This window comes from Hyperolius riggenbachi, chromosome 6 (genome assembly GCF_040937935.1).
Source record: "Hyperolius riggenbachi isolate aHypRig1 chromosome 6, aHypRig1.pri, whole genome shotgun sequence".
Lineage (NCBI taxonomy): Eukaryota > Metazoa > Chordata > Amphibia > Anura > Hyperoliidae > Hyperolius > Hyperolius riggenbachi.
The window spans coordinates 295046594-295073010 of NC_090651.1; the positions used below are offsets into that span (position 1 = coordinate 295046594).

The following is a 26417-nucleotide window of genomic DNA, read 5'->3' on the forward strand; positions in this document are numbered from 1 at the left end:
GTGCATGTTTTCACACAAACAGACACACATGGGCTTGATTCACTAAGACAAAGAGCATGCCTTATCCGAGTTAACACGCTTTATCAAAGATAACACGCCTTATCAAAGATAACACGCCTTATCAAAGTTAACACTCCTTATCAGAGTAGCATAGCGAGCGCTACAAACGTATGTCTGCTAATTGGCAATGACGAGAGCGCCACTCGTCCTGCCCTGAGCCCCTGCGGGTTCGTAGCACTCGCTATGCTACTCTGATAAGGAGTGTTAACGCTAATAAGGCGTGTTATCTCTGATAAGGCGTGTTAACGCGGATAAGGCATGCTATTTGCCTTAGTGAATCAAGCCCGTGGTGTACAGACGAGTGTGCTCCCAGCCTTAGCTTATTACACTCTGTCTCTCCATCTCTGATGGAGCAGAACTGGCTCTGCAGGTGACTCCAGACTCCAGCATCACTAAAGTACAAAGCACTTGGGGAGGGGTAGAGAGGTTGGGGGCTGTAGACAAGAGCCTGCTGAACAGTGAATAGGGACTATCTACAAATCTTTGTTTGAAAACCTTTGAATAATTCTTTATTAGTGGCTGAGCAGATGCAGTCATTAGAACAATTGTGCAGAGCGCAGAAAGCTTTTTCCCTCTGTGCCCAGACTCTTCAAGCATCACTACAGTACATAGCACTTGGGGAGGGGTAGAGAGGCGGGGATAGAGTAGCGCTGTATTGTATAATCAATACAATATTTGATCTCATATAAAGACCAGGTCGCCGCCTCCAATTTGCAATTTAGGGTGCAACTACGCAAAGTATAACTCTAGCTAAATCCTGTAGAAAAAAAAGGTTAATTTGTCAACCTTTCTAGAGATACAAAAAATAACAATATTAATATCAAAACGGTTATGGTATCATTCTCTCAGGATACGTGAACCTTTTATAGAGATTTCAGAACAAGCACTTAGACAATTTTTTTGTTTATATTTTATTAAAAAATTAATGCATAACTAAAAGTAGCAATTGAAACAAAGCGATACAGTAAAAATAATAAGGATTAAAAGTGAAAATAACTGACTATAATGTTATGAGCAGTATTTGAGTCAAATTACCTTGTCCTTTGCGATAATAAGCAGGGCTGCTCATTCAGATTCTGGATATCCGGGAAACCAGGATATCCAAAAAATTTTCAGCTATCCGACCGGATTCGGATTCTGGATACCTGGGCCCAAATCCGGATACCAAACCGCGGATATTTGGTTGCATACCCGGATATCCGCGGATATCCGGCTGATATCCGGATCCGGATACTGTAACTAAGGAGATGACGTCCCTGACGTCATTAAGCCAATCAGAGGGCTCCCAGGGGCTCCCAGCAGAATCCCTAGCAACCAATCACAGAAGCGAACCCTGGCCATCCCCACCTGACTTCATTGAGCCAATCAGAGGGCTCTCAGCCTAAACCCTGGCACCCAATCACAGAAAGGAACCCTGGCCAGACCCCCCTGTATAATAAGCTGGGCTACCATGGTGAAAAATCTCGTCCTTGTTGTCAATGCTCACTGAGAGACATGCTCCAGTGCTGCTGGCCTAACAAGTGCTGTATACAGTGATAAACCTAAAGCTGTTCAATGATTAACCCCTAAACTATCACTACACTATTGTTAAATTGTTAATTAGGTAGCTAGTGTGATTTCATTCAGTGAGTGACAGTCAGAGAGTGTGCTGCAGGGCTGCTGCAGCTGCTATGTGTCTGTGTGTGAGCAGTGCACAGACCAGGCCAGCTACGGTCTGCTGGCCAGCTAGCCTTAGCTACAGTATACTGTAGGTTAGGTTCGGTTAGGGAATAGGATTACTGTGTTATTGTGTAGTTAGTACTGTAGTACAGCAATCAGTGCTAGTAGTTGTTAGGGTAGTAGTACTACTGTGTTAGCTTACTACAGAACTGTTGTGCTGTGAGCAGTGCCAGAGTTGTCTGACTGTTATTCGGCACTTTGCATTTGGCAGGTGGCACTTTGCACTTGGCATGTGGCACTTTGCACGTGGCACTTTACACTTGGCACGTGGCACTTTGCCAAGTGCAAAGTGCCACGTGCAAAGTGCCAAGTGCAAAGTGCCACGTGCCAAGTGTAAAGTGGCAAGTGCCACGTCCGGCATGCTCCTGGCACATGTTACACCTGCTGCTGCATTGCTCTGCTCCTGCTGCCCGTGCTGCTCACACCGCTAGGGTGCCACAGGCCACTGCTGCTGTGCTGATACCACCTATATTTAACCCAAAACACAATTGCTGCATAATTTTTTGAAGGTGTCTGGGCTGAAAACAGTCACGTTCCAGATGTGCGGTTGGACTTCGAACACAATGTGGACTGCACAACCGCTGTCTGGAACCTAGTCCTGATGTTAATTGACAGTCATTTTTTGTGGGGGGGGGGGATTTTAAGCCCCCACATCATCAATTAGTGTTTCCCTTAAAAAAAATGATGCTACATGCCTCATTTACCCTAAAAAAAAGTTTTAAAACCAATTTAAAGGTCACATCCGGTTTTGCTATCCGGATATCCGAATCCGCCCGGATACCCTGGATACTGAGGTCGGATATCCGACCCGGATCGGATATCTGGGTATCCGGATACGAATCGGATCCGGATTTTGAAAAGGGGTATCCGAGTAGCACTGATAATAAGTCCAAACGAAAGACATAATTAGTCCAATTATGGGAAGTTCTGTGGATGGAAGTCCATGGATAACACAGCCTAACCGTGATGGTATATGGATGGCTGGAGAGTCTCTCACAGCCTATGTCCAGCAGGTTTTAACCATTTCTCCACTGGAGGGTGGAGATTGTAAAAGGAGTTGGGCTGTGTCTCTGCTACAGGACCCTTCTCCATCTTTTTGTCATGACAGGCAGAAATGAATATGAAATATCTGAAATGGTCATACCTCAGCGACAGTTGATTGGAACCTGCAGAGAGTGACGCAGGAGTATTCCTGGCATTCTCTGCATTCTCCTGGCCCTCTAAAAACTTGTATATTGGATCATTCTATTTCCGAGCACACTGTAACTTGGGGTAGGAAGATGCTAGACAAACTCTGGGGGGTCCAGAAACACTCAAATCATATCTAATAATTGTCTGATAACTTTGACATGGCTAGCATCAACGGAAAACTGATTTAGTAAAATGACACAATGACTATTATTTTATCCCAAGGTGAATTAAAAGTCATTCCCTCTGTCAGGCTACATGAAGGAATGTGGTAAGTTAATGAATTTATGACTGGGGTTGGGTTTCTAGTCCATGCATCCCATGGGAGGACTGGGACCTTTTGGCCTGGGGGGAAAACACAAACTAGAGGCCCGTTTTCATGGCAGCCTCAGCCTAAATGACGTCACACATGCTCCCTAATTGCTATTTGCCGGTAGTCACATGTGGTGCCAATGCAGAAATACAGCAAGGATGCTTGTAGGACAGCATGACAGGTAAAGAATAACTGCACAGGCATCAGGTCACATAATACATTTGGAGGGATGACAGCCAGGGGTTTCCGGTATGTCTGTCTTTCGTGATTATCACACGCCGTTAGTGCTGCACACCCAATCAACCACATCGGCCTGAGATTTCGCAGCATCTCAGATTCAACCAATTTTCGCCTGAAATCAGTCAAATTGTCAATTGGGCATGCATGTGGCGGCACCGATTTTCATCTAATTCGATAATAATTATCAAAACAGTTTGTTAATCCCCCAGTCGACAGATGTATGCCACCTTAATTCCCCACCAAGGCTCACCCCCCACACACACAATTATGTCCAAAGCGGGACTGTCCCTTCAAAAGAGGAACAGTTGGGAGCTATGATTGTGAGAGGCCAGACAATTTTTTTTACCCACGGACCCTGCAGGTAAGCCTCTGCTCTGCATCATGCTGTATATATTTACCACTGCTTGCCGCCCTATAATTGCTCTGTAATTGTGCTTTTTTCCCCCTCAGCCAGCTAGCCTAGTTGTTCACATTCCCTTATAAAAAAAAATGAATGCATCAGGCCCTGCACCAGCCCTAAATCATTAAATGAGAGGCAGCCTGGGGGGAAATCTCCCCCGTCCCCCCTGGCCAGTCCTCCCCTGATGCATCCCCTTATCTTTAGGGCCCGTTCTCACCTGAGCGGGAATCGCGCGATTCCCGCTCACGGCAAACCGCTAGCGGTTCTGCAAGAACCGCTACACAATGTAGCGAGTGGCAGTGTTCTCACTCCCGCGCTACATGCGCTGCATGCAGCGGTTTGCCGGCGACGAGCGTTCCGCGATTAGTGATCGTGATTAGCGTGCTAAGCAAGCTAATCGCGATCGCTCCAAAAACACTGCAGTGTCCACTGATTTTTCCGCGCTAATCGCGGGCAAATCACTCCCGCAAAGGCGTTCTGTGTTTTTAAGTGTGAACGGGCCCTAAAAGTAGAATGGGAAATCTTTTTGGAGGAGCTTTATTGCCTCTCTCAGTAAGCACAAACAAACAATCACATTCTCTAATGCAAAGACTTTGGGCTGAAATCTGAAAGAGGAACACTGGTTTCTAAAAACCAGGCTACTGAATTAAAGGGGTGCTTCAGATCCTATTTTTGTGTGCATTTTCATGTGATTACACGGATGGCCCTCTTCTAATCAGTCTATTCTAGTGGCATCTCTGTGTGTCTCATTATACAACTGGACAATCAAAGGAGGGATCCGCAAACAGACTTATAAGGAACAATATGGCTCTTATTGTTCCAGCACACACAGGAAAGACATCTATCTGAAGGATTCAGCTGACAATGGTTTTGAGGCCTATCCGGTCTCCTTTGTCAAGGCATAGGCAGACAAAACATATACACCCATCAATGCAAAAAATGATGACCTTATAGTCATACAGGTCACCCTTGTGAGTATGACGTCACGGACCATGCAGCTCATTGGCGGTGACTTCTGTCACATGGGGACAGGCCCACAGGGCACTTGCTTGTGATCAGTTGTCCATGCAGGGCTTCTGGATCTCCATGACGATCTGATTGGTTAAGCCACACTGACACAGACCCGATAGTCCACTCCCATTGTGGATTGGTGGCAGACAGATGTTATGCATGCAGGGGCTTCTAGCCACCTATGCAGATACATTAACCGGCTTTACTGGTCATTTGGCTAGGGACATTTGAGTGTTGCGCATAATGGTTGCTCACCACCTCACCCATTTAGGGGTGGAGCAAACTAACTTCTGTGGGTGTGTATCTGTGGGTGTGTATTTATATAACTTGTTTTTTGCACTGATGGGTGTACATGTTTTGTCTGCTTATACCGTGAGAAAGGGGACCCGATAGGCCCTGAAACGATTGCCGTCTGGGATGGTCAGATCTCTTTCATGTGTGTGCTGGAAAAAAAATCCATATTGTTCCTTATAAGTCTATGTGCGGATCCCTCCTTCGATTGTCTGAATTATGCTGCTCTGGGGTTCCAGCACTAGCAACCTCTCTACTGCAAGTGTGCGATTCTTTTGAATATCATTGAACAACTGCATGTCATATACACTCATTGGCCACTTTATTAGGTACACCTTGCTAGTAGGTGGTTAGACCCCCTTTTGCCTCCAGAACTTCCTGAAATCTTTATGGAATAGATTCTGGAAACATTTCTCAGAGATTTTGGTCCACAAAACATGACAGCATCACGCATTTGCTACAGATTTGTCAGCTGCACATCCATGATGTAAATCTCCTGTTCCACCACATCCCAAGGGTGCTCTATTGGATTGGGATCTGACTGTGAGGACCATTGGGGTAAAGTGAACAGCTTGAGATAACATGAAATTTGTGACATGGTGCATTATCCTGCTGGAAGTAGCTATGTAGTTATGGCAAGTGCCTGTACTCAGGCAGGCTGTGGCATTTAAACAATGCTCAATTGGTACTAAGGGGTTAAAGTGGGCCAAGAAAATGTCCCCCACACCATTGCCCTACCAACAGCCTGAACTGTTGACACAAGGCAGGAGAGAACCATACTTTCATGTTGTTTATGCTTAGTGTGATGTGCCTACTTAAAACAAAAGGTATTTTGTGATAATTCAGCTTTAAGTGAACATCTGTGGTTACCCACAATGCACTGCTACCGAATATACAAATTACTGTATATTCCTGCGTATAAGACTACTTTTTAACGCTTGAAAATCTTCTGAAAAGTTGGGGGTCGTCTTATACGCCGAGTGTCATTGATGCCAGGCAATACGCCCAATCCTGTTACCGCCTTTCAGATCTCCCTGCTGAGGGAGCGCAATTTATTCTTCCATGCCGCTCTGATAAACAGGTAGACAAGGTGAGCTGACCAATTCGCTTAAAAAAAACCTGAACTGAAAATTAAAACTCAAAATAAACATACACAAGTCATACTTCCCTTCCATGTAGTCTACTCTTCATTGTCTTTCTACTGTCCCACGTCCTGTTTGTTCACTGTGATCAAGTGAATTTTTTGTCCTCCATTTTAAAAATGGCCATTACCCATAACAGTAGTGGATGATTGGTGTCAGGACACCTTCTGGGGAAAAGGCACAGGAAACAAAAAACAAAAAACACGGGAGCCCAATAGTGTAATATGTTTAGTCAAAATTGTCAATGTAGAAGATAAGAATCTACTCACAAGAGTGAGTTGCAAGGGGGCAACCGACCACAGGAAAGGTGGAGACAATTAACCCGACTCCACTCGGGGAGGTCACTAAGGACCTGGATGCGGTCACTCTCCTTGGAAAAAAGAAGGGAGGCAGATGTCCACCGTGGTGTAAACCACATATGTTCTGCCTCCACCCCTCACACGGGTATCGTATGGGGGTTAGGGATGCACTAAATGGTTTAAAGAGGCGCCCTGGTGGTATATAAAAGCGTTTAAAAGCAGTTTAAAACCGAGAAAGGTTTGAAGTTGCTTACCTCAAGGACGACAAATCTTTGTAGGGACAAAAGATTTTATTGGTAGCACAGGCAACGCGTTTCACGGGTCTGAGCCCGCTTCCTCAGGCCAATAGCAGTGCCAGGCCAATTGCAATAGCAAGCTAAGGGAGCCTCAGGTGCTTCTGCCGCTGTTTCTGGTTCAAAAGTGGCTTGACCTGGGGAATGTGGCACCTGTAGCCCATTTCCTGCACACACCTGTACACGGTGGCTCTGGATGTTTCTACTCCAGACTCAGTCCACTGCTTCCGCAGGTCCCCCAAGGTCTGGAATCGGTCCTTCTCCCCAATCTTCCTCAGGGGCCGGTCACCTCTTCTCGTTGTGCAGCGTTTTCTGACACACTTTTTCCTTCCCACAGACTTCCCACTGAGGTGCCTTGATACAGCACTCTGTGAACAGCCTATTTGTTCAGAAATTTCTTTCTGTGTCTTACCCTCTTGCTTGAGGGTGTCAATGATGGCCTTCTAGACAGCAGTCAGGTCGGCAGTCTTACCCATGATTGCGGTTTTGAGTAATGAACCAGGCTGGGAGTTTTAAAAGCCTCAGGAATCTTTTGCAGGTGTTTAGAGTTAATTAGTTGATTCAGATGATTAGGTTAATAGCTCGTTTAGAGAACCTTCTCGTGATATGCTAATTTTTTGAGATAGGAATTTTGTGTTTTCATGAGCTGTATGCCAAAATCATCAATATTATAACAATAAAAGGCTTTGAACTACTTCAGTTTTGTGTAATGAATCTAAAATATATGAAAGTCTAATGTTTATCAGTACCAGTGGCGTCCCTACAATAGAGTGCAGGGGGGCGGGGCGCACCGGGTGTCAGACACCCAGGGGGGTGTCGCCACGACCCCCCACAGCAGCACAGCCGGACGGAGAAGCAGGGCTAGAAGGAGGGGCTGTGGAGGCAGCGGTGGGGAGGGGGGAAATATCCCCCCCCTCCCTCACCTGGGACCCCTCCTTCTGCCTCTCTCCCCCTCCAGAATTGCGGCGACAAGTGCGGGGCGGCCGGAGGCAGGGCCGCGCCTGGGCGAGTGCTGTTGGTGCATTGCACCCAGGCGCCGGGCTGTGCTTGCCCCCAGTCTGGTCTTCACCGGTGCCCGCTGCCTCCCCCTCGGTCGCCGCTCTCTCCCCCTGGCCGCCTGCAGCATCAGACCTCATCAGCGGGCGGCCAGATAGAGCGGGCGCCGGCGCTAGGACCTAGCAGACACCGCTCATGCGGAAGTGACATCACTTCCGCATTGCGGTGCGCCCGCCGCCCGCTCTAAGGTCGGGTCGCCCACTGATAGAGAGGTCTGCTGCTGCTGGGAGGTGAGGGGTCCCTGTCACTCACTACCTACCTAGCCTGGGGGCACCTGTCACTCACTGGGGGTCCCTTTCACTCACTACCTACCTAGCCTGGGGGCACCTGTCACTCACTGGGGGTCCCTGTCACTCACTACCTACCTAGCCTGGGGGCACCTGTCACTTACTGGGGGTCCCTGTCACCCACTACCTACCTAGCCTTGGGGCACCTGTCACTGGGGGTCCCTGTCACTCACTACCTACCTAGCCTGGGGGCACCTGTCACTCACTGGGGGTCCCTGTCACTCACTGCCTACCTAGCCTGGGGGCACCTGTCACTCACTGGGGGTCCCTGTCACTCACTACCTACCTAGCCTGGGGGCACCTGTCACTTACTGGGGGTCCCTGTCACTCACTACCTACCTAGCCTGGGGGCACCTGTCACTCACTGGGGGTCCCTGTCACTCACTACCTACCTAGCCTGGGGGCACCTGTCACTTACTGGGGGTCCCTGTCACTCACTACCTACCTAGCCTGGGGGCACCTGTCACTCACTGGGGGCACCTTTCACTCACTACCTACCTAGCCTGGGGGCACCTGTCACTCACTGGGAGTCCCTGTCACTCACTACCTACCTAGCCTGGGGGCACCTGTCACTTACTGGGGGTCCCTGTCACCCACTACCTACCTAGCCTTGGGGCACCTGTCACTGGGGTCCCTGTCACTCACTACCTACCTAGCCTGGGGGCACCTGTCACTCACTGGGGGTCCCTGTCACTCACTGCCTACCTAGCCTGGGGGCACCTGTCACTCACTGGGGGTCCCTGTCACTCACTACCTACCTAGCCTGGGGGCACCTGTCACTTACTGGGGGTCCCTGTCACTCACTACCTACCTAGCCTGGGGGCACCTGTCACTCACTGGGGGTCCCTGTCACTCACTACCTACCTAGCCTGGGGGCACCTGTCACTTACTGGGGGTCCCTGTCACTCACTACCTACCTAGCCTGGGGGCACCTGTCACTCACTGGGGGCACCTTTCACTCACTACCTACCTAGCCTGGGGGCACCTGTCACTCACTGGGAGTCCCTGTCACTCACTACCTACCTAGCCTGGGGGCACCTGTCACTCACTGGGGGCACCTGTCACTCACTACCTACCTAGCCTTGGGGCACCTGTCACTCACTGGGGGTCCCTGTCACTCACTACCTAGCTAGCCTGGGGGCACCTGTCACTCACTGGGGGTCCCTGTCACTCACTACCTAGCTAGCCTGGGGGCACCTGTCACTCACTGGGGGGTCCCTGTCACTCACTACCTACCTAGACTGGGGGCACCTGTCACTCACTACCTAAAGGGCTCCCTGTCACTCACTACCTAAAGGGCTCCCTGTCACTCACTACCTAAAGGGGCTCCCTGTCACTCACTACCTAAAGGGGCTCCCTGTCACTCACTACCTAAAGGGGGTCCAGGCTGGCTACATATACTGGGGACACTGGCTGTTTGTCATTATGTGCATTTACTGGTGAAAAGCTGTCTTTTATTATGTGCATTTGCTGGTGAAAAGCTGTCTCTTATTATGTGCATTTACTGGTGAAAAGCGGTTTCTTATTATGTGCATTTACTGGTGAAAAGCGGTTTCTTATTATGTGCATTTACTGGTGAAAAGCGGTCTCTTATTATGTGCATTTACTGGTGAAAAGCGGTCTCCTATTATGTGCATTTACTGGTGAAAAGCGGTCTCTTATTATGTGCATTTACTGGTGAAAAGCGGTCTCTTATTATGTGCATTTGCTGGTGAAAAGCTGTCTCTTATGTGCATTTACTGGTGAAAAGCGGTTTCTTATTATGTGCATTTACTGGTGAAAGGCTGTCTGTCATTACGTGCATTTACTGGTGAAACGCTGTCTCTTATGTGCATTTAGTGGGGAAATTTTGTCAGTAAAAATAATCTTTTGTCCGTAAATTTTTAGGTATTTGTCAGTAAAAAATAACGTGAAAGGTTGGCAACACTGGCAGGCTGCGTGGCGCAACGGGAAAGATACAGGCAGCCCACCTCACACTTGGGCTTGGCGGGGGGAGGAGCCGACGATAGCGAGCGAGAGTAGGGTGGCCGCAGGCAGCCATAAATACGCAGTGTGTGACTGTGTCGCACTCGCAGAGCCTCTCAGCCTGAATCAGTCCAGAGACTCGCAGGCAGCCAAAGCCAGCCAGGAGCAAGCCCATGGAAGAGGGGTAGGAATGGAGTATCGCATGCATGCGTAAAGAGGTGGAAGGTGTGGGTGTGATGAGGCAGGACATGGGTGTGGTTATGTGGTTGGGCGCGGTTAATTTAACCACTCCCATAGGCGCCAGAGAAAATCTTGCACCCAGGTTCCAGGCACCCCAGGCTCTCACCTCTGGGCGTATGGACAATTACTTACTTGATTTCCGCGTTCCAAGCGTGGAGCGCAGCGTCATGACGTTACAGGTCTCCGTCTTCAATGCCGCCCACTGTGCTTCCTGATTAGCGGAAGCACAGTGGGCGGCATTGGAGGCGGAGACCTGTAACGTCATGACACTTGGATCTCCCCACCGCTACCTCCACAGTCACTCCATCTAGCCCTGCTTCCCCCTCCTGGGGCACCTACACTGGGGGCAACTATACTAGCTTACTGGGGGCAACTATACCAGCTATACTTGGGGCAACTATACTAGCCATACTGGGGGCAACTATACTAGCCATACTGGGGGCAACTATACTAGCCATACTGGGGGCAACTATACTAGCTTCCTGGGGACAACTATACTTACTGGGGGCAACTATATTAGCTATACTGGGGCAACTAAACTATACTAGCTATACTGGGGGCAACCAAACTATACTAGCTATACTGGGGACAACTATACTGGCTGGGGCAACTATACTAGCTATACTGGCTGGGGCAACTATACTAGCTATACTGGGGGCAGCTATCCTGGCTGGGGGGCAACTATACTAGCTATACTGGCTGGGGGCAACTATACTAGGTGTACTGGCTGGGGGCAACTATACTAGCTGTACTGGCTGGGGGCAACTATACTAGCTGTACTGGCTGGGGGCAACTATACTAGCTGTACTGGCTGGGGGCAACTATTCTAGCCGTACTGGCTGGGGGCAACTATACTAGCTATACTGTCTGGGGGCAACTATACTAGCTATACTGTCTGGGGGCAACTACACTAGCTATACTGGCTGGGGCGACCATACTAGCTATACTGTCTGGGGGCAACTATACTAGCTATACTGTCTGGGGGCAACTACACTAGCTATACTGGCTGGGGCGACCATACTAGCTATACTGGGGCAACTATACTAACTATACTGGGGCAACTATACTAACTTCATTGGAGGCAACTAGCTTCACTGGGGGCAACTATACTAGCTACACTGGGGGCAACTGTACTAGCTATACTGGGGGCAGCTATACTGGGGGCAACTATATTACCTACACTAAGGGCAACTATACTAGCTATATTGGGGGCAACTATACTAGCTATACTGGGGCCGCTATTCTGGAGGGGGACGAGAGAGGCAGAAGGAGGGGTCCCAGGTGAGGGAGGGGGGGATATGTCCCCCCTCCCCACCGCTGCCTCCACAGCCCCTCCATCTAGCCCTGCTTCCCCCTCCTGGGGGTACAGCCTCCATATCACTCTCATCCCGGGTTCACTTTAAATTAGTTAGCTCCGCCCTCATCTTGTCATGGCCATGCCCATTTTCCACCGCAGCGCGCTTTGCGCGCCGCAATTTATAGCCACGCCCATTTTTTTATTTTATTTTATTTTTTTGGGGGGGGGGGGGGTCTTTTAATACCCAGCACCGGGTGTCAAATGCCCTAGGTACGCCACTGATCAGTACATTACAGAAAATAATGAACTTTATCACAATATGCTAATTTTTTGAAAAGATCCTGTATATATATTTTTTTATTTTAATTTGGTGTGAGTTGGAAGAGGGGTAGTCCTATCCGGTGAGCATATCCCAAACTCTATATTTTAACTCGAAAAGTTAGGGGCCCGTCTTATACGCCCAGCCGTCTTATATGCCGGAATATACGGTATCTCTTTATGCCCCTGTAAGCCAGGCTCGCATCCAGAACTTCTGGTGTATAGCAAGCTTACAGCTTTACATTTTACAGAGCCACATCAACCCAACATGCAGACAGCCTGTTGTTGTTGTTGTTTATTCCAAATTACCATCCAAATATCACAGCTGAAATTAGACTCATCAGACCAGCCAAGGATTTTCAGACACTGTTGATCCATGTATGAATTTCTTAAAGTCCTACTACAGACACAAATATGTTATAGATCTATGTAGGCAAGCACCTTGATGAATTATTTCAAACACAAGTCAGTAGCCTAGACATTGTCCACTTCCTGCACAACAGACTGCCACAACTAGAGGCTAGTGATGTAGCGTACATGAAATTTTCGTGGAGAATTTTCCGCAAAAGTTCGCGAACAGGTGAATCTAATGAACCTTCATAGACTTCAATAGGCAGGCAAATTTTAAAACCTATAGTGACTGGACACAAAAGTGATGGAAAAGTTGTTTCAAGGGGCCTAACACCTGGACCGTGGCATGCTGGAGGGGGATTCATGGCAAAAGTCCCACCAAAAATTACGTAGTTAATGCAAAGATGTGTTTTAATCTTGAAAGGGCAGAAATCACAGTACATGCCTAAATTTGTGGAATTAAGTGCTTTAGGATGTCCGGTGTGCATGCACAATAAGGTAGTGTAAGGGTTATGCCCAGTTCACACTGACAAACGAAACGCACGTTTAACACACCACAAATAACCGCAAAGAGCTTTAGTGATAGCATCAGATGAGCAAATCATTGTTTTTACTAGTTGACACCTCCAGGACATAAATGTTAGTTCTCTTGGCGGCAGTCTTTGTGTAGTGGCCACCATGCCCGTGCTCACGTTTGCTGGAGTGCAGGCGATCACAGTTTTCCAGACCCTATGGTCAGGCAGAGGTAGTTCTATGACAGTTAAGTGACCAAAAAAACACTGATTCTACACTGAGGCCTTATACAGGGACAGTAGTGGATACTAGATGCCAGTAGTGGTGGTGAACGATTATTGGGTTATGGTCGGTGCACTAATAGGACAAGCAGACCTGTCTCCAACAGCTAACGTGTGCACTGGACACACAGGATTGCAATATAACAATAGCAAGAAAAAGAAAAACAGCTCTCAGAAGGGTGAACTGTAGCGCTAAGCACTGAAGATCAAAACAGAGCCTATAGAAGGGCTCTGGGGTTATGTAGATGGTGAATTGGTACTGCACCAGCAAGAAACTCACCTAAGGACGCAGAGCACAGGCCTAACTAACTCTTTCCCTATCTGAAGCACACTCTCCCTCCTAGCAGTGCCCCTCCCATTCCATCTGCAGCCCCCTCTTCCATGTGTATCATCCCTGTATTGCAGACCCTCACTTTCATGCACAGCTCTCTTGGACATCAGCTTCCCTTTTCATATGTTACTCCCCTTTGCAACCTTTTCTTTGATACGTAGCAAACCCTATTTCATGCCCTTATGCCCCCTTGGGCTCCAGTCACCCAAGGCCTGGGCCTTAGTGGCCTTTTCAGAAATCTGGACCTGAGTCTGCACACCAACCATTAAGCAGAAAATACAGTACAGTAGAATGCAGCATTCTACTGTACAAACCCAATGAAAATGACAACAAAAACATCAAAATGTATTGCTCAAAATATGCAAAGTGCATTAAAGGGTTAAAAACATTAACAGTAAAAGTAAAAACAATATATTGTCATACTTTGATTAGTGAGCATATAGATACAGAGTGTGAACCATATATAGGAGCCGTAAACAGTGTAAGGCCTGTATTCTGATAGAAAAACAGCTAACAGGGTGAAAATGTAATGCCCAACCAACTAGGCAGTTTGACAACAGAGAAAAGGGATATAAAAATATGCTCACGAATTACAGAAAAAGAAATAAAGAAGTAAAGCAGCCTAAGTAGTTAATAGGAAAAAAAGCAATTAATCACAACATTTGTAAGATTTTCATGCCATTATTATTATTACCATGTATTATGTCTTGTAGCTATGAATTTTGCATGCTCCCCCATTTGTGTATAATACAGAACCAAAAAACGACATATGAATTATAGATTGCACTATTGCGTCCTTTTCTATATTGTATTTACAATTCAATTCTTGCAGGGTACTGTAAACACATAGGTCATCAATACAGCATATCCTCTTCCACTGACTATAAAGATCTCCTCACGTAGGAAAATATAGGATAGCTAGACTCCTGAATGATGATATTATTATTATGATATTATTATTAAAGCACCAACATATTCCGTGCTACTGTACAAAGTAACCAACAAACATGGGGTACATAATAATACAGACAATGGTGTACTTCAAATATAGCCACTGGTACAAAATACAGAATTGGTAGACATAGTAGTTACAGTGACAAATGTGACATGATGAATAAAATGTATAATGAATTCCAAAACACAAAAGGGTGAAAGAGTCCTACCCTTAAAATCCAATGCTGGGAACACACGGTACGTTTTTCCAATTCGATTATCAGCTCAATCGTTTTTTCCGCTTGATTCTCCGCTTCATTCTCTTATCTTCTGCTCGTTCTTCTTATCTTTTTCCATCCACTTCTATGAGGAATCGAGTGGTAATACTATCAAGAGGAATATCGGACATGACGGAATTTATCAATCAAATGTATCTATCGAGCGGGAAAACGAAACGTGTGTTCCCAGCATTAAAGAGTAGGAAGGAAACAAAAGGTGGGTTAGCGTACAATATATATACTTAGAGGCAGTGTGGTTTTAGTACTGTGCAAAGTTAAAAAATACACTAGAGCTATACTGGCTAGTTTAAAGTGACTCACGTGCCCCTGAGTTCTCAAGCTTATAAAAATTTGCTCCGCCAATAACTTTATCCGCTGTTTCTGTAGTGGCGTAACTAAGGAGCTCGGGGCCACAGTGTGAGTTTTACATGGGGCCCCAAGCACTGTATTAAAGGGGAACTGAAGTAAGAGGTATACAGAGGCTGCCATATTTACTTCCTTTTAATCAATACCAGTTGCCTGGCAGCCCTGCTGATCCTCTGTCTCTAATACTATTAGCCATAGCCCCTGAACAAGCATGCCGCAGATCAGGTGTTTCAGACTTTGAAGTCAGATCTGACAAGACTAGCTGCATGCTTGTTCCTGGTGTTATTCAGATACTACTGCAGAGAAATAGACCAGCAGGGCTGCCAGACAACTGGTATTGATCAAAAGTAAATAAATATGGCAGCCTCTGAATACCTCTTACTTCAGTTCCCCTTTAATATGGAGCCCCAATACCTACCAAGGACAGCTGCAGTGCCTGACAGGTGTAATCATATTAAGGAAACAGTTTGTTAAGAATTAACTCTATTCAATGAGAATATAGGGGAGCTCATTACCAACATAGCACCAATGAAAAGCTAATACGATGGATAAAGGAGGGCCCCTAGTGGGCCCCTCTGGTCCAGGGGCCTTGGTGCAGTCGCAGCCTCTGCATCCCCTATTACTACGCTACTGGTCCACATCATTCTTATATGACTCTGTAACAATCTAAGGCTTTTCATGTATTCAAGGGGCCTCTCCATAGTTTGTAAACCACCAATACTGATATCAACGCTGCACTGATGCGGACATCTCTTTTTCATCGGCCAACACACTACACAGATTCTATGTAAAGCCTTGTCGTTGGCCGAAATAGACGATAATAGAGAAATGCTTTTCTCCTGTGCTCTAGGCTTTGTTAGGATCAGTATAGTCATCATATGCCATCTAGTGGCTATTTATGCAAATTACAAGGCTCAATGTCAAATGCTAGCAGTTTAGTACGGTATTAAAGAGTAACTGTCAGGCTGCAAAAGCTAATTTAAACCTCTATTCTCCTGTGTTAAACAGTTTAGAAGGAAGCCAAAAAGGCAATACTGAAGTTAAAAATCTCTCTTACTTTGATGTTTGCTGAACAGCAAGGCTTGTTATTCCCAAGCTCTTAAAGAGGCCGATAGGACGCATAACAGATACTGCAAAGCATTCTGGGGCTGCTCCTTCTCCCCACTCCCTTGGTCCTCCCCTTCATTTCCCTATACCACCCTAAGGCTGCTTTCACAGTGAGAAGTTACAGGCTCATGTTACAGCAGCCAGTAACGCAGCCTAACTCACAGCACAGAAAAATCATTGTGCTGTGCACAGGGCACATGTTCCGTTAGAGCCCGCTATTGTTCCTAGCCACATGGCTAATTAATGTTCACTGCACAGTAATGTTGTCTAGATCATGAACCATCTTTTTTGTTAATCGAATCATCAGGAAGCACCATAAGGGAGGATATTACATCAAAATTGGCTTCATACAAGACAGACAATCATGGAACCTGCCATAAGCTGTCAGGAGCATAATTCTCTGCAAATACTATATAAATATTCTGTGAAATCCAAATGTGGACAGTGAAATGCATATGTAATGTAAGTACAGCCAATATTTAGCTACTGATATATGTGTTTTTTTTCTCTGAGACCCTATACCTAACAGCTCCTCTTTAAGCTCCCTGGCGTTCAATTTCCCCAGGATTTCTGTGCAAAAAGTGATCCAATTAATTGTCATAACCTTTTTTTTCCTGTAACTTGCCAAAATGTTTCAAGTAAGGGGCTAGTATACAGTGCAGAAGAGTACTGACGTGTATGCATGTCAATACTGTTCACAGCATGTTTTGTATTGACGTGTATAACTGTCAATATCACTAGGAAGGTTAACCTCCTTGCCGGTTATCCCGAGCTCAGCTCGGGGTAACCTGCGCAGGAGGATTTCTCAGGCCCCGCTGGGCCGATTTGCATAATTTTTTTTTTGTTACTTGCTAGCTGCTTGTAACATTCGATCGCCGCCGCTACCCGCCGATTCGCCACGCCGAGCCGCCCCCCCCCCCCCCGCCCCAGACCCCTGCGCAGCCTGGCCAATCAGTGCCAGGCAGCGCTGAGGGGTGGATCAGGATTCCCTGTGACGTCCCGACGTCGGTGACGTCATGCCGCCCCGTCGCCATGGCGACCTGGAAGCCCTGCAGGAAATCCCGTTCTAAACGGGATTTCCTGCTTACTCTGATCGCCGGAGGCGATCGGAGTGGGTGGGGGGATGCCGCCGCCCAGCGGCTATCATGTAGCGATCCCCGGGCTCGCTACATGATATGAAAAAAAAATATATAAAAAAAAAGTTCTGCGCTGCCTCCTTGCCGGCGGGAATTAGACCGGCAAGGAGGTTAAGGATGAGCAGGTAAAATTTGTGAACTTCATTTCACCGCAAATCTGGCTACTGTTCGCTTACCAAAAGTATTGTGAAATTGCAGCAAAAAATTTCTATGAGGTCAAATTTCATAGTTGATGCTGACATACATAGCAAATCTGGTGAATATAACATGTATAGAGATTTTAAAATGAACCAAAGTTCACTTCAGTCATCTGACACTGCGCTGATTTAAAAATGCATTTCCCTTTAAATTTTAAAATGGATTTTTTTTCCACAACCTATGAGGTATTTGTTGAAAAAAATCTTTTTTTGACATGTTCTGTTAGTTAATACACATTGATATCATGTATGGGTGCTTTTCAATCATTAGTGAAATTCAGCCCTAATTATTTCAATGCAAATTCGCAAAATGGCAAAAAGCAAAGCAGGTTTAGGCAAACTCACTCATCCTTGTACGGTATGAATGAACACTCTTAAAAGACTCCAAATTGGAAAAGAGTACCAGAGGCTCCCCGCTGCATTCACATTTCTTATTGACATTATCAACACCGTTGGCCCCAACAAGAACACCACCAAACTCAGTCGCATAGCGCAGTCTTCAATATCGGAAGTGTCATTATTGGACTTTGATCCAGAATAATGTATGTGATGCTGATCCTTAATCCTGGCTACATGACGTCATCTTTATATTTATGTCTATACAGCCTCCAAAGATCTTATCTTTTTGGGCTTCTGTGTGCAAAGAAAACAAAAACATGCCCACTCATGTATAAGCCCCCCCCCCCCCCCCCCCCAAATCAAGTTTTGCCAAACTAGGCTACAAAATAGCCTTTTAATTGCCCTCTAATAGTATCATGGACACATGGGGGTAGCAATCACCCCTGCAACCCCTGCCTTTGCAGGGGGGCCAAGAGGCTTTGGGGGCCCCCCACCTCCATCTCCCCAACCACAAGTGCAGCTAGTTAGCAAGAAAAAAACCTCCCTGTTTGCTCACAAAAACGATGTGCAGGAGAGCGTGTAATTTTTTTTCCTGTTTCCAGACACTGCTTCACAGTAGAAAACTCTCTGCTGCAATTCGCCGGCTCCCAATCACGTGACCCACATGGGGTTCAGGGACCAAGAGGGCCCCATGCTATCATTTTTGCAGGGGGGCCCTATTAAGTCTAGTTATGCCCCTGCAACAACATTCTGTACACTAACCCGTAGGCTGTATAATCTTTTTTCAGGATCATCGTGGAAGTGTGATCAGACTCTGCAAGTTCCTAGGAAAGAATTTGACTGATGCTCAGATTGACTCAGTGGTAAAGCATTCATCATTCAATACCATGAAGGACAATAAGATGTCCAACCTTACTGAAATGCCATTTGACATGCTGGATCAAACTAAAGGTTCCTTTCTACGTAAAGGTAAGAGACCAGGAGTAGAGATGGCCCGAACCTCCGATTTTCGGCTCACGAGCCGGGTTCGCAAACTTCCACAAAAAGTTTGCTTTGCGCTAACTTCTGCGAACCGCAATAGACTTTAATGGGGAGGCAAACTTGGAAAACTAGAAAAATGTATCCTGGCCACAAAAGTGATGGAAAAGATGTTTCAAGGGGTCTAACACCTGGAGGGGGGCATGGCGGAGTGGGATAGACGCCAAAAGTCAAGGGAAAAAATCTGGATTTGACGCAAAGCAGCGTTTTAAGGGCCAAAATCACATTGAATGCTAAATTGCAGGCCTAAAGTGCTTTAAAACATCTTGCATGTGTATACATCAATCAGGGAGTCTAATTAGAGTATTGCTTCACACTGACACACCAAATTCACTGTGTAACAACGTCCGTGCTGGACTGATGACGGCCGTGCTGGACTGGTACGCACCATGGCAAGAGTGCAGTCCGTGGCGGTTTTCAAGCCCATATAGTCGCCGGGCTGTGGTAGCTCAATAATAGAACAACAGTGACTGTCAGGTAGGTATATGCAGTGATGGGTATTATAGTGTGCACCTGTCACACACAGACAGGTACCGAACAGGCACAGTGACACTGCGTGCGCTCACGTAGGTAGGTGGGTGCACTGTGAACAACAGGTAGGTAGGTATATGCAGTGATGGGTATTACAATGTGCACCTGTCACACACAGACAGGTAGCGGACAAGCACAGTGACACTGCGTGCGCGCAACTCACGTAGGTAGGTGGATGCACTGTGAACAACAGGTAGGTAGGTATATGCAGTACTGGTTATTACAATGTGCAGCTGCCTGTCATACACACAGGTAGTCACTGAAGGTGCTCGGCCTGGCAGTGGCAGACACACAGTATGGATTATCAAGGCTGTCTATGCAACACAAGTGTCGGTGGGACACACAGAAAAAAAAAATAGATCACAAGAACAAGATTAACTCTCAAAATAGCTGTTGTGGGCTGCTATTTTAGCAATCAGCAAGGAGCAAGCTAAGAAGCCTACAAGAGCCTAATGAGTATAATGGCCTGCGGTGCCTGCCTTTTATAAGGGTGGGATTGGCTCCAGGAGGGAGTGTAGCCTGATTGGCTACAATGTGCCTGCTGACTGTGATGTAGAGGGTCAAAGTTGACCCTAATGATGCACTATGGAGGTGAACCGAACTTCCTGAAAAGTTCCCAGTTCGCCGCGATGGCAAACCAGTTCGCCGGACCCCGTTCGCCAACGAACTGTTCGGGCCATCTCTAACCAGGAGTTTACAAACATGTAAAGTTACTCTAAAGTTTAGATTGAAAACCTCTGGCAGGGTCCTCCTCCCTAGTGTTTTCAGCTTGATTATGCAATCTTACTGTCCGTTGCCCCTCTTGTGGACTAAAACAGTCTCTATTTTGATCTTGATCTTGTTTTATTGTGAACTCCTTGTATGTCCCACCTTGTATGTTAACCCATTTATCTATTGTGTAGCGCTGCGTAATATGTTGCCACTTAATAAAAACAATAAATAATAACAAGGCTATTTACAGATAAATGTGCAGGGCAAAGGAAAGTTGCAGAGGTGGATTATGTGAACAAACAGACAAGTAATCATCATGATATGCCATCATCATCATTATTATCAACAGCTAAATCTTTGTTTTCTTCTTTTTTTCAATCAAAACTGAGCTTTATCCTAAAGCTGAGCAATGGATAAAAGGAAAGAAGAAAATGTATTGTCATTGTCAAAAGTTAAAGCTGAATGATGGATAAAACAGTCCGGTATAAACAGACATTTTATGAAATCATTAAATAATTAATTAATTGAAATTAATAGACATCCCTTGAGGGCCCTTCCATACTGAATCTGTTGTGTTGCTATGGGTAATATCATCAATAATCTTCCTATGGGATTTTCACTATTGGCCTCAATTCACTAAACTGTTAGTCTACTGAAGGTTTTAGTCTACTGATGGTTTGGTGTAAATCAGTCGCATCAAAAGGGAATTCACTAACAATTATTAATAATTACTGAATGTTTTAGACCTGGTCTAAAACATTCAGTAATTACACAATTCACAAAGGCAAACAAGGAGTAACCACGCCCACTTTTTCTGACAGAGATTAGCCCAGCTGATTTCTGTTGGTAAAGTACTTCTGTGAGGTATTTTAGACGTGAGGATGGAGATTTTTGAATTAATTATGCAGGAGTTTAATTATATCCAGAGGAGAGCGCGTCAGAGGAGAAGGATGTCAGTAATAGCTACTCTAATCTTTAGACCTCGTATGGTAATTAGACCTAATTATCGAATGTTTTAGACCAGGTCTAAAAACAGGTTTAACCTCCTTGCCGTTATAAAAAATCCGGCAAGGAGGCAGCGCCGCACTTTTTTCTAATCTTTTTTTTTAAATCATGTAGCGAGCCCAGGGCTCGCTACATGATAGCCGCTAAGCGGCGGCATCCCCCCACCCACTCCGATCGCCTTCGGCGATCAGAGTATGCAGGGAATCCCGTTGAGAACGGGATTTCCTGCAGGGCTTCCCCGGTCGCCATGGTGACCGGGCGGGATGACGCCACCGACGTCATAGACGTCGTGACGTCAGAGGGAACCCCGATCCGCCCCTTAGCGCTGCCTGGCACTGATTGGCCAGGCTGCGCAGGGGTCTGGGGCGGGGGGGGGGGCGGCTCGGCGCGGCGGGTAGCGGCGAATCGGCGGCGAGCGGCGGCGATCGTGTACTACACGCAGCTAGCAAAGTGCTAGCTGCGTGTAGGAAAAAAAAATTATGCAAATCGGCCAAGCGGGGCCTGAGAAATCCTCCTGCGCAGGTTACCCCGAGCTGAGCTCGGGATAACCGGCAAGGAGGTTAAAACATTCGGTAGATATTAGTGAATTCCCTTTTGATGCGACTGATTGCTGGATTACACCAAACCATCAGTAAACTAAAACAATCAGTAGACTAGTCTAAACTGCTTAGTGAATTGAGTCCTATATTGAGTGAGAAACAGCGAATTCCGATGATCTCATTGCAACCCAACTGACTGAGTGTGGAAGTGCCCTGAGTGTTACAAAAGAGCCAGAGCAACAACACTAATGAATGCTTGTGCATCTGTGCCATGAAACATTTAAGCATTTGCAAAACAATTACAAATATTTATGATAATCCTTAGAGGAGTATGTTCCCTTCGATCAGGGATGTCCATTGTCCAACTCCAGTCATCAAGGACTGAGGTCCAACCACACATTTTTGGCACAGCTTAAATTAATTCATGGGACTGAATCAGTAAAGGTGTGTTTCATCAAGTTGAACAAAAATTTCAATTACCCTGTCCATCCTAAACACTGACATAAATATGGTCATCGAGTACTGGAGTTGGACCATTACTGCCTTAGATGGAAGCAGAAGTTACAAGCATAGTTTAAACCTGGAAGCAACTGGCCATAAAATGGTTTACACATTTTCCTTAGAAAACAGGGGAAAAACTAAAAACCAGGCACATCTGAGTAACTACCAACAGAGGCATGCAGAGGCTCCCAGAGGCAACATTATATTAAAAACAGATGCTAACAACTATGCAGTAGAGTCCTAATCTCTGGGGGGGGAGAGAAAGGAATCCTATACAATAAAGTCCAAATGTCGCTGCGTCCAACAGTTTTGCAGCATCCCTGTGTCCCTGGAATTGTTTTACTGCGCATGTGCGCAGTAACGGGCTGCTGGAGAGACCAGGGAGCGAGGTGGGTGGGCGGGCAGTTGCGTGCGGCGGGCGGGCGCACTCCGCGGGTGCGCGCGCATGCACAGTGATTGGGGGCGGTGGCAGTAAAGGACTTCCGAGGCCAAATAAAAGAAAAAGTAAAATACCTGCATCATATTTTAAGGCACGGAGGACCCCGTCCGCGCCCTCCGTGCTGTTCCGCCGGGTCCCCGCCGCTCAATAGCCCCCCGGGCCGGCTCCCGACCCAGGTCTTGCCTCTACAAACATGGCCGCATGAGCTGGCCGCGGCTGTGCAGTCCGCATAGCTACGAGTGCGGCTGCGTAGCTCTAGGGCCAACCCCCCATCTAGTTTGGGGGGGTTGGCCCTAGAGCTGCACAGCCGCACTCGCGGCTATGCGGACTGCGTAGCCGCGGCCAGCTCATGCAGCCATGTATGTAGAGGCAGGAGAGCCCGACCCGGGCCATGAGGTCGGGAGCCGGCCTGGGGGGCTATCCTTAAAAAAAGACCTAGAGCCCGTTTTTAAACGGGCTTGAGTCTACTAGTACAAACATAAAATATCAAATGGGTGCAGCTAGCCACTCACTCTGAGGCAGCCTGTTTTTTTAGATGTGCTCCCATTTCTCTTCTGTTGTCTACAGACAACGTGTAAACCATTTTATGACCAGCTGCTCCAGGGTTCACTCTATGCTTGCTTGGTAATTAGTTAGAGGTTAGGGTCCCTTCCAGAAAGATGGCATCATCACGGTGGAAGGATCCAGTACTCAACACTCTGAATGAAAACAGTCCTGGAACATCCTTCATTAATGTTAATTTAGTGCATCTGTTTTGAATACGAGATGTGTACCCTGCCTATAATTAGGCTCTGTACACTTATGCTGGTAGTCATTCAGATGCAGCCTGTTTTTGGAAGCGCTGCCACCTCTCCCTACTGTCACCCCTCTTCCCCTCAAGGTGTCTAGACTGTGACTAGAGTAAAGGCCTGTCCAATAAAATTGCAATGTTGCTTCATCAGGAAATGGAATTACAGGGCGCAGTCAGCCAGGTACATATTGAAAAAGTGCAGACAAGCAATAGACATAATTTAGTGCACAGACAGTTAATTCAAATTTACTATCATGTGCATTTCAAAATGGGACAGTGATCTGGGGATTCAAAGTTTGGTTGATTTTGGAAATATTTATGTTTCCTGCTTATCATACCTTTATGTTGATTTTTTACAGGAGTCTCTGGAGACTGGAAAAACTATTTTACAGTGGCCCAGAGTGAATATTTTGACAGAGTTTATCGAGAGAAAATGAAAGACCTCAACATGTCTTTTTACTGCGAACAAGAGTGAATCATATAACTATAAATATCACAATAAACAACAATAAGTTTTCGCTCCTCTGTGAAATTATTGGACATGTGAGATTACTGAGATTTTGAAAAAATTTATTACATAAGTCATAAAGTGGGCTTAACCTCCCTGGCGGTATGATTCCCACGGCTGCGCAGCCGCGGGAGGGTTTTTTTTTCCCTTTTTTTTTTTTTTTAGCATGTAGCTAGCCTAGCGCTAGCTACATGCTTCCCCCTTCCCTGCGGCGTCCCATCGTAATGTCCGATCGCCGCTGGCGCCGCTTGCCCATAAGGAAATCCCGTTCTGAACGACAAACGGAGTGATGTCACAGGGAGTCCCGATCCACCCCATAGCGCAGCCTGGCGGCGATTGGCCAGGCTGCGCAAGGGGTATGCGTGGGGGCCCTGTATCGCGGCGGGTATCGGCGCAATGGCGGTGGGCAGCGCTGACCGGACCAAACACGCAGCTAGCATTATGCTAGCTGCGTGTTTGAAAAAAAAATTATGCAAAACGGCCCAGCAGGGCCTGAGGAATCCTCCGCGGCGACTTACCCCGTGTCCAGCACGGGGTTACCGCTAAGGAGGTTAAAGTGTACCTGAGCTGAAGCTCGGGTACAAAATCAGATACTTACCTAAAGAAAGCGAAGCCTCAGGATCCTATTGAGGTTTCCCTGGCTACTCCGTTGTCCCTGAGCGGGGTTTCCCAGAAGATTAGTGACACGGAATTGTTGCTTATCACTTTGGAGCCACGCAGCTCCTTTTGCTGGATCATAGCTGCACAATAGCTGACCAAGCCTGCCCACGCATGCACAGTAAGACGGAGCTGCGGGCTCCATGCTACTGTGCATGTGTGGCTACTGCATGCTCATGATCCAGGAGGAGAAACTATATGGCCCCAATGTAAAAGGGGGCCGCACTCAGCAATGGGGGGCTTCCGACAACCAAGGGATGCCTCAGTAGGAGGCTTCCTTCTCTTCAGAGTAAGTATCTAATTTTGAACAAGAGATTCGGCAAAATGGGGAGAGATTAAGGGGTGTGGCTAAAATTGAACAGATATTTAATGCATAAATGTATACTGCAAAATTCTGAAGAGCGAAAATCTGATATACTATAAGGACTGACATAGTAAAATAAGTAATTACAGCATAACCTCAGTGTAATTTGTATTACTGCTCTATGAATTATAGTATCCCCCAGTAGTACATTCCTCATTGCTGTGCCCCCTTCATTACAATGCCTCATTTGGAGCTCCGTTCCTTAAAGGGAATCAGAGATGAACGATTCACACAAAATAAACATATCAGTTGATAGCTTGTAAAGAATAAATGCTCTACCTGATAATTTCACCACTCTGGTGTGCCTTTTTGAGTGTTTTTTTATCCATTATTGCTCCAGGAAATATCCAATATGGCCGCCAGCTCATACCTGTTCTGCTTCCGGGTTATAAGTTGTTCTGGATGTGCTGTCTATCCTCTATGAGACTATAGACAAGCAGGGCTGCTGCAGCCTTTCATCTGTCTGCTTTCAACTATTATTTTGGAATGCTGTGTGGCTGCCTGTAGGAAGTGTCTCTCATAGAAATGAAACTACATACAGTAGATAATGACAGGCTGCACACTGCACACAGATACACTGTTTCAGAGCTTCTTTCTCGGCAGCAGCAGCCCCTCCAATGTCAACAGCTATGAGTATGAAACCTGATCCAGGAGGTGGCAGGCTTGGGCTTGAAAAGACTTCACAGAAGAGTGACTCAGCTATAATGATTCCAGGTCAAACCTCGACTGAATAGTCGGTGGATTCTTATCAAAGTTGATAACAGATAGATTAGACTGAGAAGAATAAAACTAAAAGCAGGGTAGGTGTTTACTGTCATGTTCCCACTGATACATGTAATAAAATACATGAGGGTGCTTCGTCTCTGGTTCTCTTTAAAGTGTCTTTAATGGTAGTGCTCCCATCACAACAACCTTCACAGAAGCACCCCACGTATAGCTCCTTCCATTGTTGCGCACTTTGCTACATTGTCCCCGGTTATATTGTCCTTCATTTTAGTCCTCTCCATTATTGTGACCCCAGGTGTAGTACCTTCCATTATAGCAACCCCATTATTGTGCCCTCCATTATACTGGCCCCAGTTTTAGTACTTTCCATTATGGTTTCTCCAGTTATAGTGGTCCAAATGACAGTGCTTTCAGTACAGCCCTCCTTGTGTTCTTTTTCTCTGATATGATCGCTGCTATTATTGTACATGTGTGCCTGGGATAAGTTCCCCCTGATGCATTTGCTCCAATCTATTCCCCATGTGATGTTTATTATTAGGTATGGTTGTAAAAATGTCCATGGATTACCAAATTCTGAGTTTCTGACCGGAAATGGGCTCACCACAGCAATAATCGTAAATCTGTCTCTGAATCTGTATTTCCAGGAAATACTGCATT

General features: G+C 46.4%; 1 protein-coding gene across 1 annotated transcript in view; it reads left to right on the top strand.

Annotated features, from left to right (window-relative positions):
- The window catches only part of LOC137522800 (sulfotransferase 2B1-like), an 84798-nt gene extending 60801 nt beyond the window's left edge, over positions 1-23997 (top strand). The window contains exons 5-6 of the mRNA XM_068242892.1: positions 18740-18920; positions 23865-23997. Coding sequence (XP_068098993.1) covers positions 18740-18920; positions 23865-23980 — 297 coding nt within the window. The 3' untranslated portion in view covers positions 23981-23997. The remainder of the gene's footprint in view (positions 1-18739; positions 18921-23864) is intronic.
- Positions 23998-26417: the final 2420 nt, after the last annotated feature.